Raw genomic sequence first — 14354 nt, 5'->3', positions numbered from 1 at the left:
AGCCAAATCTAGTTAAATTAGTAATGTGGTCCAGTATTACCAGTCCTTCACTGCACTGTCACTAAACTTTATACACATATAAGAAAAAAGTGGTAAATATAAATTGAAGATCAGATCATGTTACACCAAGAAAAGAACTACTTCCATGTAAAGTTTTGCCTTCATCTTTTACTTCATATATTTTAACTTCTTCCACATAAACATAAAAAGTTCAACAGGAGATTTTGCTGCCAAATAAAAACCTATTTTACTCAAAAAAAAAAAAAAAAAAAAAGCAAAATTTTAGTAACAACAACAAAATTCTCTCTCTATATAAATGTTTATATATATATAAATGTTTATATATATATATATATATATATATTTACATACACACACACACACACACACATAGTAGAATTCTCAAGTTGTCTTTCCCAGGTACAGCTCTGCCAGAGTTTGGAATAAAATAGAGAAATTGCCCCCCAAATTAGTGGTAGAAATTCCTCTGTTATGATCAGCATTGAGTAGAGCCAGACAGGTTGTAGAATTTGTTTTTCTTTCAATCTTCCAGAAGACTTTGAAGCCAATATTTTGGTCCAGCTAAAGTATCAGGACACTGCTTGCAAAATGATTCTAATTTTATAGAAGGACATTGGTAAATAACTGGTAAGCAGTGGATAAAAATAGTTTTTGTATGAAATTCAGTCACTTTAATGATTACCAAAAGCAATGTTTACTAATTCCTTTTTTATTTTAAGGTTACTACTCAGATATCAGTGCAAGTTTTACGATAAGATAAGCAATTCCATATCTTAGCAATATTTTGCCTTTACTTTAAAAGTCTCAACACTGCACTGTAACCCATAAAATAGAAAGGAAATTCCCATTCTAATGAAACCAGTTAGCTAATGAACACACCCTGCTTTGGCTCAGAATAAACTTTCAATTTTATAGTTTCCTCATAAGGCAGTTGAAAAGTTAAATAGACGGTGATTATAAAAATGTAAGCCTTTACAAGTGCATTTGTTAAATAGATAATCTGTAAATTAGGGCTTGTATGATAAAGACTATAACAGGGATTTTGAGGAATGTATTGTACATGTTATTTATGGAGGAAAAAAGAATAAAACTGAAGTTATTCCAAATACAGTTTTCAGAGTTCTGTAAAAGAATATGTAGAACAATAGCAAAATGTAATAGGTTAGCACAAACATGGAACAGAGACTTAGAATAAGAAGCTGAGGATTATTCAGAAAAGACTATCTTCCATTTTATTCACTGTATCACTTGCCAGACAACATCTAACAAATGATCACATGAATTTAAACATAAATGCATTCAGAACCCTTAACAAAATGCACAATTTCCTCAGAGAAGTAAACTTTACTTCTCTACTGAGGGAGAAGGAAGATATCCACCATTAAGAAAAAGCCTAGATGAACTAAGAATCTTCTTTGGGATAATACAGATGTTTCTAAAGGGATAATGCTGGATATCCTATGAAGTTCATACTATATATAACCCTTACCTGAAAGTTTTCTTTTAACTCCCTTACCTTTTCCTTCGTCCTGGAAAAGTAGATAGGGGGAATGAACGGAAATTTTGGACTCAAGTGTGGACAACCCAACTCCTTCACCTTCCTTCTCTAAATATCCCTGCAACTCTTCCCACGTTTTTAAATGGAGTAGGGCATCAAGACCAAGCTAGGATCCTCTGCTAGGATCCCCTGTACTCAGTGTACTGCAGTTGTGCTCATCAAGTGACATTTGGAATGTGGAAGTTCCTACAAACAAACCCCATAATAAAAGTTCCCATCAACAAAGCATCTTTAAAGAGGCCCAGATTTTGATTCTGACCTGTAGTACTCTGGGAAAGTACTGTACTCCTTTGGAAAAGTTCTGCACAAAGTTGTCAAAACCCCAGGCAGAAAGGAACTGAAAAGACATTGCACATATAATAAATGTCTAAAGCTTAAAGTAAAAGTGGCTTCTCAATGAGAGCGGTTGTGAGGGGTGGGAGGAAGCAATTTGACATTGGCCCTAGTCCCTGTGACTGGCCAAAATACATTTGTATTTAAGTATTTTTTGAAAGAATCAAATAACACTTGTGTTTCTTCTTTAGACTTTGAAAATCTCAAGACACATATCCCAGATCCCCAAACAAACATTAATTTTCTTCTCTCGCTACTGAAAATTACTTTTGTGTCTGATTCTTGTGATACACAAGACTTAAAGGAATAATAATAATAAAAAAGAAAAAACAAACAAAAAAAAACACAACAGAATATAAGCTTCAGAAAGCAAATAAACTGAAAAAAAACTCTTTATAAATATTGCTGGTCATCAAAATCAGAGACACTCCTGTCACAGTCGTGGCCTGAAGTAGCTCTAAATCTACTGTGTTGTCTTCAGTATGAACTGAGACAAATCCATGAACAAGATGTCCATAAACAGATACTAAAGAGAAGGGGCAGTGATGTATCCTCTATGAGTGTTAGGAGGGCACGAGTGAGTGACTTGCAGAAAGAGACTAAGCCCAAGTGTTCTCCCTAAACAGCACGCTCTGCTGAGACTGTTAGAGGAAAAATACTTGTCTAGGCACACCTCAGAAGGGCATTTTGTACATTTGATGCTTTAGGCCAGGCTTGGCACAAATCTGAAAATTTGCAAGCATGGGTGGGTAGATTCAGGATAAATTTGCTTAGTCATATGCACCTAGTTAGTGCATATAACCAAGCTCTCACAAATCTTGCCCAAGAGTCACGTTTTATTGTTAACAGGTATAGACAACCTTTACAAGCTTGCTGGTATATTTTACAGATTATTTTGAGAACACATTTCTTAAAAAAAAAAAAAAAAAAAAAAATTCATTAGGAACATTAAATATACAACTCATGGCTTATAACTGGCTTATAACTCAGAAGATAGCTAGTCCCGCTAAACCTCTCATGCACATGTGGCAGGCAGAAAAACTCATAGCATTATGAGCACGTAAGTTAAATAACTGTACATTGTCTTAACAGAGGCCTCTAAGAACAGCTTTTATGAGAATTTTGAGGAAGAAAATAACTACAAAATGTCTTCCCCCACCTAATCCTTCAATATAAATACTTTTAAAACTTCTTTAGAAGAGGCACTTTAATCAAACTTGCGTCGGACATGTTACGAAATACTCTCCAATCAAGAGACTTAAAATAAGTGGAATTATTAGGGAAAAGAACAAAACATCATTGTGTTCCTACACACATCCGTGGTGTCCCATATCCGGAATACTGCAGGCATTCCTGGCTTTCCCCTCTCCTTGTTCTGCCATCTTACAGAGAATTAGGAAAGCTATGAAGTCAGATGATCAAAGGTAAGGAGCGGCTTCATTACCAAAAGCATGTTATATAAATGAAGGACTATTAGCCAGGAAAAGAACAACTAAGGAGAGAACGCAGTAAAATCACAAGTGGCATGGACAAAATTGTTCCCTGCTCTGTCTAGGATAAGGACTAGGGATGATTCATACATAACTCACAAGTGTCAGGCTTAAGACAAATTGCTTTCAGTTTCATTGTTGTTTTATACATATATATATATTATATATATAATATTATCATTATATATATATATATGTATAACATTTATATGTACATATAAACAAACAGAACAGCCACTCAAAACTAAAGTTCTTAATACAAAGAGGTGTTGATGTCAAAAGCCTCTGTGTGGGATAACACACAGGAGAAAAGTCAAGTGATACATTAGAAAAATACTTCCCCCCATCATTTAAGGGGGTGAGGCCCACAGGCTACCCTGCTGCCAGCAGTCTGTAAGCATGTCGTGACACTTCCCATTTCGTTTGCTTAGAAGGAGGTTGTCAAGTAGGTCCTGTAATTTGGCAAGGCTTTAGATGGTAAGGGCATAAATTAAAAAGGAAAGAAAAAGCCCAGCCAAAAAACAACCTAAGAGGTACTGAAAGGGCCAGCAGAGTGGCTGTAGCCAGGTGCATGTTACCATGGTTGCCCTCTCACTCCAAAAAAACATCATGAGCCCAAGACTCTGCAAGTGTCTCTCTCCACTGCCCCTGTCAATGCCTGCTGTCAAAATTTTCCAGTTTAAGTCCCCAGTCGGCCATGGAACCAGCAGCAAGTACATGTTCACACACCAGGGCTGCAGGCATTCCCCTGAGCTCGCTCTGTGGGATGCAAAGGAGAAGAAACAAAGCAAACAGCTCATGAACCCGCTGAGCTGTTTCCATGGCATGGTATGGGGACAAACCAGCTGGATGCTATGTGCAGGGGGCAAGCAGGGCAGCTCACCAGACGGAGGTTAGAAAAGAAATTTTGGGGGATCAGGACTCAGTGGGAACAGTCTTACTGGCTACAAGTGGAACAAACCGGGGGAGAAGCATGGCAGACTGCTCCTCATCACAAGAACATAAAGGGCTAACCAGGCATTTTGTCTGACCAGGTACAGCCACCATTCTTCTACTTTAATGTCACTTCAATACTCAAAATAAATACCACAAGCAAACTATCAGAATAACACATGGACTTAAAGGCTCAAGAGAAAAACACAGATCATCCATCTGTCATAAGAGATGAGGATTTGAAAGTTTCATTAATTTTCTGAAACTGTTAGCTATGCTAAGATATTCAAAAAGAGTTTCATTACTACAAAGGCCTTTTTATGCCATTAATCCAGATTAATGACGACTGTTCAGCTTAGAGTTTGCTTAACTCTTTGGTTCTACCTCATGCAATAAGGCATCCTAATTCTCCCTTCCTTTGAAGAATGTGGTCCTGGCCTCTGAAAATCCTTCCCTGCTACTTTCCCCATTTCCTCATCTACTTCCTGCTGCAAGATCGCAGTTCAATATGCTTTTACTGCCTTATCAGTCCTTCCACTGCTATTTGGAATAATAAAGTACTCAGAACTCCTCTCCAGGGCTTTACTCCTTTTTGTTTCTAGTGATTTGATCACTTGCTGAGCCAGCCACCCAGAGAAGAAAACAAGCAGGGTTCTCATTAATCTTAAGGATCCTGATCATTCTTCACAGTTGATGATCAGGGCAAAATAGGTAGGCTCTTATTGGGTAAGGAGAAAAAACAACAAAAACAAACAAGCATTTTTTCCACCCCTTTTAGTTGCACAGGCTGCATTTAGTCTTTTTGATTGCCACAGTCCTAGGAAGGAATTGTACCTGCAAAGACACCACTATATAGCACAATTTGCTATTCTGAGACAGCCTGATCTTCACCTGAGCCCAGACTGCTATCAAACCCACCTTCCCCAGTGCAGACACAGCAAATCCCCTCCTAAGGATGGTCCAGACAATTTCACGTGCCCAGCACTATGGTGTTACTGTTTGGCAGGGGAAAAGTCACACAGCCAAGAGCTGCCCAAGCTGCTGGGCTCTGCTGAGCAGTAAGTAAGCAGACCTTTCCGAACTGTATGTTCAAAAAAGTATGTTCTCATGCCATAGGTACACCTGGGAACACAAGGCAGAAGCCCTAGATTCAGCACCACTAATGGTCCATCAAGGAGATCCCCTGGAAATTTGATTTTGAGCCTAACTTCTTGGCTTCTGCTGCCCGACAGTTTAGATGAAACCTCTGTGAAAGGATATGGATACAAAGGACACAGGCCAACAGTTATGATACGCAGTCATGTCACTGTTAATGTTCTCCTAAAAGGTGTGCCCAGTGGCCCGTACGTCATGGTTCTTGGTATTTTAAAATGAAACTGACATTTTGTTCCTCTATAGACAGCCAGAAACACGCCCAAGTAGAAGGACAAAATAATTGTCCATTGCTATCTTCCTTCCTGGAAAAAAACACTTCTCCATCTTTACTGAACCTACAGTGATTCAAAAATAACAGCCTGCTGATTATTAGCAAGATTATCTGACTTCTTCCAAGTAACAGAATATTCAATACTGAAGATATAAAGGAAATAAAAAAAAAAAAAATCCTTACCAAAAAGAAATATTGAGATCTTAACAAGAGTGCCTTGACATCCATGAATAACAAAAAAAAGAAACATGAAGTAAATGGTCATGTTTGTACCACAGCAGCATTCTGCCTGTTATGCAAGACTTGCTGGGGAGCAGATGGGGAGAAGAGGAAGTCATAGGCTCTGCTTTTATTTGGAAACGTCTGTCCCTAGGCAAGAGACAAATGTCAGTAAGCCGCTACCTCACAAGTACATCTCTTAGTTTCCTTGGTTAATTACTCTGTCACTCTAACCGTAAGTAGGAATTCTGAAAGGGATACACAGTGTGTCTATCTAGAGTCTTGGCACTATTACATTCACAGGCAATGTTTCTTTTCTATCAAGTTGTCTGCTGCCAGATACAAACATCCATAACCAGAACAACTGATGTTACATAATTTGCCTTTTCTGCATTAGAAATAAAGAGAAATAGTAGGAGTGATGTTCTCCAAGTAACAGAGAGACTGGAAGCAAGCAGAGATTTTTTCATCAGTATTACATCAAATAAACTATCCTTTTTAGGGATAAGAAAGGCAAATGCTTTTTTTTTTTTTTTTGGACTTCCAGTGAAACCCACTTTTCATGGTGTCATCTTAGTCTCCAGATTACAGAAAACACAATGCTGCTGCAGTTTGCGATACTTAGCAGATGTTGGTTAAGAAGAGTGAGAGATCAAGTCTGTGGTGAGTTCTCAGAGCAATAAAGGCAAGATTTCCAGAGAAAATCTGATTTTTATTTTTAAAGCATACCAAAATGATATCCAAAATGTAGAAATTTCTCTCCCCCCATCCCACTCCCAGATGAATAAACAAAAGTAAAGCCGTTCAAGCACATTTTCACTTAAAGTTTTATTTGGTTTAGGCTCTCCTTATATTTTAAGCTATTCAGAAATTTTTCTTTCTCCATGTTAAGTTTCTGTAATATGTATACAGCTCAAAGTGAGAGCACCTGGACAAGGCAGTTCCTGGAGTTCAATTTTTAGAGCACTTTTAAGTGCAAATAAATGTGAAACCAAGTCCACAACTCCTCGTCTTGGTGTTTATGAGCACCTTGAACATGAAAACAGGTTCACAGCATTGTCTGCTTGGGCTGGCTTTGGGTCCCAGGGGGCTCATAAAAGGGAATCCCTGCAAGTTGCCATCAACCACTTCACCAGCAAGAATCCCACAAAACTGGACTTACAGTCAGTGGAGCAGGAACTTGGATCTCAACATCTGTTGGCAGCACATGGCACACAACAACTATCAAACTTTCCTCACATGGCTGTGTATACGGATACTTGGAGGTAACGAACATTAAGCCACCTATTTGGAAAAGGAGGGATGGGCTCTTGTATCAGAATTACAAAAGCTCTGCCAAAACTAATGTTTGACCTGGAAGTAATACCTCAACCTCTACAATTGTTTTTCCTTGTTTCTCTGATGAGAATGTTATTTTTTCAGCAGACTGCAGAAGTTACTACTAGCTGCATCTCTCTTGGCCAATCTGGAAAACCAAAAACCACACCCATAAAACCCCCAAATCACAAACATGAGTAAGTAGACAGCAGCTAACGTGTGAAGTTCCACTTGGCCAGTTTTTCTCTTGGCTCTAAGTATTGCAACTTGGCTGTAAATAGTGTGATGCGGCAAGTACACTCTAGACAGCTGGAGCAGTCCACCACAAATACATTCGGGTCTGACAAATTCTGCAGTCAAAGAAAATTGAAGGGCAGCTAGGGATTACTTTTGTTTCTTCTGAATAATCTCTAGTAGGAAATCTACAGTTTTACATCTTTACAAAGTCCTGGAAATTTCACACGTGGGGGTGCTACAGATTTCCTTTGGAAAAGACTGAGGAAATTATCAAGCACAACTACTGTTCAAAGAAGTAATCCCCTCTGATAAATTGCTCTTTTCTCTCTGGCAACTGAGCACAGATCTTGGATGAGTCAAAAACTGAAGACATTATACGGTGTAAAGGACTTTGCTTTGGATGACACAGGCAGATGTCATATCATTGTTGAAATTGCTTATGTCACAACACAGCCACAAGCATGCAAGAGTAACACAGGGGATGCAACATCTACAACACCAGACACAACCACCACCACCCTCCTGCAGCCTTCTGGTGTCTTCCAAGAGGTCTCCAAGCTCTTCTGCAGTATTTTCCCTTACCCAGGACAAAAGGCCTGCTCTTTTTTATGAGGAACAGGATTTGAACCAACTTCAACAGGGTTCAGGGTGATGGCGATATCAGAAAATTTGTGTTGTTAACTTCCACAATCAATGTTCATTGAAGTTAACCCCAATCAAGGAACCAAGAATTCCATACAGAGGTAACTACTACTTCTGTAATACTCAGTAACCACTCCTAGGAAGACAACTCATCCTGTAAGAAGATGACAAAAACAGAAGTCACCCATACCTGGGGAGAACTACAGCCTAGCCAAAATCTACTAACTACTACTATTAGATTTTTTTTCCCCTCCAGTTGTCAGCTGTTTTTTCTTGTGCTTTTTATTTTCCTTCTGAATGAACTGCATTCCTCCTGGTTACTTTGCTAACTGGAGCACCTTACCAAAATATTCATTCCACCAGCAAATAAACTCTCTAAATATCTGCAAGGAGTTTTAGCTATCTTAAAAAGATGGCTAAAGAAAAACAAGAAAATTAAAAAAAAAATATGAAAGAGATAGAGAGATTGATTTACAATGATGACAACATGAGAACAGAAGAGTAAATGACTTATGATTTAGCTACTTCACAACAAAATTCTGAAATGCAAAGGAGAGCAAACAGAGCAATGCATTAATATTGAGTCATTGGAAAAAACTTTTGGTGACATAAACAGAAAACAGTTTTTAATACTATGAAAAAAAGCTGACAAATTCATATAAAATAAGAATTGAGACAATCCCTTCGTGATCCCTCTAAGCTATCAATGTTTTAAATTAAAACTCTGTTGCAATTTACGCAGCCATTACTGTCTTTGACACAGATTCTTATACGTGCATGGTACTTAAACATCACTCAGGATGGAAATCCCTTCCTCCCAAAGTACAGCTGTTGAATATGTATAATAGTTAATGAAACTATACTTATCCCAGTTACTAAACAAAATTCAAGACTTTATAAGACATAACTCTTCTGCAACTCTGAAGGAGCTTACATCTTTCAAACAACAACCTTACTTGGAATTTCTTATAATTCATTCTACACACAGCTGTAGCACATTTTTTACATTAAACAAAGATATTAAACTTGATAGGAGACCAGTCTGACTTCATATGGATTTCCTTTGTTCCAAGCATTTTGTTTTAATGAATCACTGACCACATTCAAAAAGGCAGCAGCTGAACATGAGGTTCTAGCCAGACTGCCTATTCTGGATGCAGGGTATCAACGGGAGATGATTATAACCACCACTCTAGCTACAACAGCAAAAACAGCAAGTCTTGGTTTATTTTTTCCAAAATAAGTGAACACACACCCTTGAAGAACATGCAGAAGCTTAAAAGACATTAAACCTAAATGAGCTTAAAAATAATATTTTTGAAGGGATGTTTCTGTAAGCCTTCAAGCACTGCAGTTAGTTAAAATAATCCTCAAAGGGTTTTTTTAGAGCCTTCAGAAACACGGTTATTTGTCAGCAGCAATCCTGTGAAATCCCTCACAGACACATAAGTGTGCTTACACAAGATACCCAGGAATGCACGTACATACACCAAGAACTAGGAAGTGCCATGAGCTCTTGGAGCTTAGTATTGTACTCTCCTCACACAGAAAACTAGGCAAAGGTTTAACAATTTCACTTGCAGAAGCTCTACTTAGTCTTCACAGTAGGTCCTATTACATTACTCAGATTCATCTAGTTGCATTTGATACAAGTCATGCCTCCCAAAAAGATAGCATCTTTGCATGTTCATCTGAAAAAAGAGTGGCCACGTTTATAAAAAGTTGCAGGAGACAAAATAGTAACAGCAGAAGAAAAATAACCTTCTCCCTGCCTATTCATTTTAGCACTGCTTGATTACTGGGCATGAGGTTTATGAAAAATAGCAGTGCTCTAGCAGACCGGAAAACCCAGCCTCATTTCTTACTAGCGTGCGTAGCAAGCATTGAGGCACAGAGTAAGGCACACTTCATAAACTTAGAGCTGGCCATGACATGGTAGATTTGAGATACCATCAGGATGTAGGAAAAGGAAGAAGTCTCAGACACTGACAGACTGCTTTCCTCCCACTCCCACATGAATGGTATTTAAACATCATTAGCCATCAACTGGTAGCACTTTATGATTAGGTCAGATTTAAAATAAAATTAAGATGATAAAGGCATATCTCAGCAGAGATAGCATCCAAGATAATGGGAGCTCATGTAAGGGCACCTATTTTCATGAGGGTAGGAAAAGAAAAAAAATCCACAAAATCAAAGCACAAAGACTGTTCTGTATGGCTGTGTGCACAGAGAGGCCCCATTGCTACTTTCAGGGACACACCTAAAACAGTGAAATAAAATCAAATTTTCAGTTGTTATTCAAATTTTAATGCAAAACTAAGAATTCTTGTGTATTTATAGTTTCAAACTGCCTGAACTGATGTGGAACAATTGATCAACATTGCTTTTGCATTGCCACATAATCCTAAACGTTTGACTACATAGCAAGACGAAGGTGGGACTTCAGCAAGACTTCCCAGCTGTGTCACTAGCTTCTTCCTCACTATTGTTACTGTGCTACTGTTACCACTATTGTTACCATAATAACCTATTCCTGCTATTGTTACCACATTCCCATTAATTCAGTCTAAGTACATGCCACTGTCACGCCTTCATTTCAGTAACTTCAGAATTTTAGTTCATACCCAAAATGCCCACATAGCCCCTCTAGCTCGTTTTTAAGCTTTTGCCAAACAATAAGGTATTATTATTATTACTAAGTACACTTTGACCTCCTGGGTAGGCAGCACATATTCGCTGCATGTTGTCGATTTAAAGACGTGCCACAGGCATGAAGCACTGGGGGCATGGCTGGGTGCCAGGGGACGAGGCAGCGGAGCCAGCTGAGTGAGGTTCTGTGTGCTGGGGGAACTCCCTGGTGGTGCAGGAAATCTGAAGGAGATGATTTACGGGCAAGGGTCGCTCCCCATCCACTGATCAGACAGTTCATCTGAGAAGTCTTAATCTGGGCCCTGTAATCTTGTCAAATAATGAACACTACCCTTTGGCAGAAGAAAAAAAAAAAAAAGGGAGAGGAGGCAGTGTTGCACAAGCTTATCAGTGGCCAGCTGCAGCAGAGCATGCCTTTGCAAGAGCTATGTATGAAGACGCACTACTATTTTTATCTGTAATGCTTCCAAGTTGCTGCATATCTCCAGGACAAAACTAATACATAACACTCACCTGCATAAAAACACAACACTATTTTCTGCCTCCTGTGTTGGAGGACCCTCAACTTCACCCATACTCTAGAGAAACATTTCTAAAGCTGACCTTCTTAAAATAGGAAGCAAAGAGGAATAAAAGTTGTAAAAATGTCAACCCAAAAGGCTATATAACTTGCACTTAGGCATCAGAATAAAATGCAGCAGTATGGGGTAGAAAGTTAAAACAGAGGAAGCGTAGTATCTACAAACAGAAGTGATCATGCATTTTTCATTCAAGTTCAGAAAGTTCAAGCAAATGTCTTTTTACTGACAATATAATCATATTTTCCTTGAAACAATTACTTACAGTTTACGTATTTAATCCTTTCTAATTACTTGAGAAAGTCATCCCACATTCTCTCATCACAGCAACAACTGTGCACAATACTCACTCATTCCAACAGTTCCATCAGAAGCAACAAACTCCCAGCTAAAGTCTCCCAACGTGACTAAGCCTGCTGGGATGCACAATCTCTCTCACTCTCTGCTACTCACCAGTAGCCAGGCACAAAAACACTTTTCTGTTAATGTTATAGCTTAACACACACTATCCCACTCACTTCCCTGTCTCTTGACCTTTCTTCCTTTGGTTTGTTCACAGTTCCCTTCTTTCCAGGGAGTGCTTGCACTTCTGTACGGTGCTCTACAGCGGCAGCTCTGAAAGACTTTGAAGTTTCTTTAAGAAACACAGTGAGTGCCTACAACACGTGCATGGGAATGCACGGCATCACTCCGGCATTTCTTCACAATCAGCTGTTCGATCTCAGCCACTTCAGTGTGCAAAGGATGCACCATGTTCCAGTTTTGTTTTGTTGTGTTTTTTTTTCCCTACCTTTTCAGCGCAAGATAGTCTGAGGGCACACACCTCTAGCATCAGTTTCACTCAGTTCACTGGCTTGTAGTCAGTCACATGCTGGAGAGAGTCCAGGTATTTTTACCCTTTTGTAATTATTATTTTTTTTTTTTAATAGCCTAAGTGTTAAGAGTGACCAGGTTTATTTTGTGTTCCTAACTTTTAATACTTAGATTTGAGGAGTACCTAGTAAACATTTAAGCAATAGGAAAGCTGACAGCATACTAGCATTTAGAACATTACAATTGACAACATTCATTGGTAATTAAAATATTTGGAGGGAGACTACAACATACTCAGCAACCTTCTCCATACAGAATATTACTTGAAATGCATGAAGCCTGTGAACAACATATGGTCTGCAACAGTCTGGATATCCAAACTACATGTAGAGCTAATGTGTACACCGTCAACACTTGACTTCCCATGTAGCTACTGTAAAAACTCCCAAAACTCCTGTTCAGTAAACCAAACAGCACTGTTACATTATGTTTATTTCTCCAACCAAATCAAAACTATCACTGCAAACCTAGAAAAAAGAAGTCAGAATACCAGCCCAGCTTGTAATCCACACACTCCCCCCGCCAAATGAATAACGAATAAACTCGATCCTGATTGCTTTCCAAAAGCATGACACAAGTCTTCAAAACAATGAGATGAGGGGAAGAGCTGTTATAAAGCTCAGACTTCAGAGGTCTATCTAATAATGTCACATTCATATACAATCACATTCTATGCACCATTTTTATGCATCAGCATACCAAGAACTGCAAAACCACAATTACTGCTGAGATGTACTCAAACACTAAGTTACAAAATTTCCTATGCAAATAGAAGTTAAGGCAGCCCTGCAAGTATCTGTGATTAGAACTGGAGGATTTAATCAGGACCCGATCCACATGCCTGGGCAAGGTTCAGATTGGTGTGTCACATCACACCTTCTGTACGCGCTGTCACGCAGCACTAAGTCATCCGAAGTGTCAATAGCTCCAAGAGAGACTTTTCAACAAGTGGAAAGTCTCCATTTCTGCTGTCACCGTCCCCCACGTTTTCCTCACTGCTCCATCCCTGTGCCCAGCTGCTTCCCGCAGCCCTTCCTCCAGCAGCACCGGGCTCCTTGCACCTCAGCCCGCTGAAGGGAGCCGCCGGCGCTGCCGGGACACCCCAGCTTCTCTCATGCCGGAGAAGCCCTGAGCTTTGCCGGCTCGGGAAAGCTTCTGCTGCCGGGCACAGCCCCATCCCCATCCCCATCCCCGGGACGCGCAGCCTCTGGGCTGCCCATCAGATGCTTCGCGTTTCTTTGGGAACTCGGCTATTCCCTGTGCAGCCTTCTTTTTTTCTTTTCCCTCCCTCCTAGAACACCTCTTCCCCTTCTCCCCAATCTCTTTTCCTCGCCGGTACGACTTATGAGCGGCGCACCCAAGGGGGCTCGGAGCCCGGTGCCCCGTGGGGCAAGCTTGGCATCCTCCGCGGGGCACGGCCTTACCTTCGGCTCCCCGGCGTCGGGCTCCTCCTCGTAGTAGCCCTGGCCGGACTCGTAGGCGGCGGCGGCGGCCGGCTGCCGGGGTCCCAGGAGCAGGGCGCCGGCAGCGAGGCAGCAGCCGAGGGAGAGCACCTCCAGCAAGTGCATTGTGCTAAGATGGCAGGGCGGGGGGCCGCGGGGCGGGCGGAGGAATGCGGGCAGAGCTGCGGGGCTCCTTCTCGTCCTCTCTCTCCCCACCCCGGCTTCGCTGTCCTGTCCCCCCCTCCCTCCCCTCGCAATATCCAAGGCAGTAAAATCCGCGGGATGGAGAAGATGCGGTAGCAGCAGCAGCAGCAGCAGCTCCTAGACGCCTGCAGGGGAGTTCCCAACTTTCCCGGCCGCTTTGCGGATTCTCACCGAAGTTATCCGGAGTTTGCCAGGTAAAAAACCCACCAGGAAACCGGACATCCGAGGCCGCGCTCACTCAGGAGCAGGGGAGGTGGAAAGCGCAGAGAGGAGGAGGAGGAGGAGGAGGAGGGAAGGAAAGAGAGAGAGAGGGAAGGCGAGCGGCACGGCGCAGCCACCCGCAGCTCCCCCTTGGCGGCGCGGCCCCTGCGCGCCCTCCCGCGGGGCCCGGCCCGGCCCGCAGGGCTCCGCAGGGCTCCGCGCAGCGCT

The 14354-nt window shown here is 41.0% G+C and overlaps 1 protein-coding gene across 1 annotated transcript in view; it reads right to left on the bottom strand.

Annotated features, from left to right (window-relative positions):
• VEGFC (vascular endothelial growth factor C) overlaps positions 1 to 13847 on the bottom strand; it is a gene marked incomplete at both ends in the record, with an annotated part of 73545 nt that extends 59698 nt beyond the window's left edge. Inside the window, one exon of the mRNA XM_084286193.1 lies at positions 13704 to 13847. Coding sequence (XP_084142319.1) covers positions 13704 to 13847 — 144 coding nt within the window. The remainder of the gene's footprint in view (positions 1 to 13703) is intronic.
• Positions 13848 to 14354: the final 507 nt, after the last annotated feature.

Source organism: Netta rufina (genome assembly GCF_964035555.1).
Source record: "Netta rufina genome assembly, chromosome: 4".
In the NCBI taxonomy this organism is placed as follows: domain Eukaryota; kingdom Metazoa; phylum Chordata; class Aves; order Anseriformes; family Anatidae; genus Netta; species Netta rufina.
Note: the sequence above shows the minus strand (reverse complement) of the source record. Positions and strands in the feature narration are given on the sequence as shown.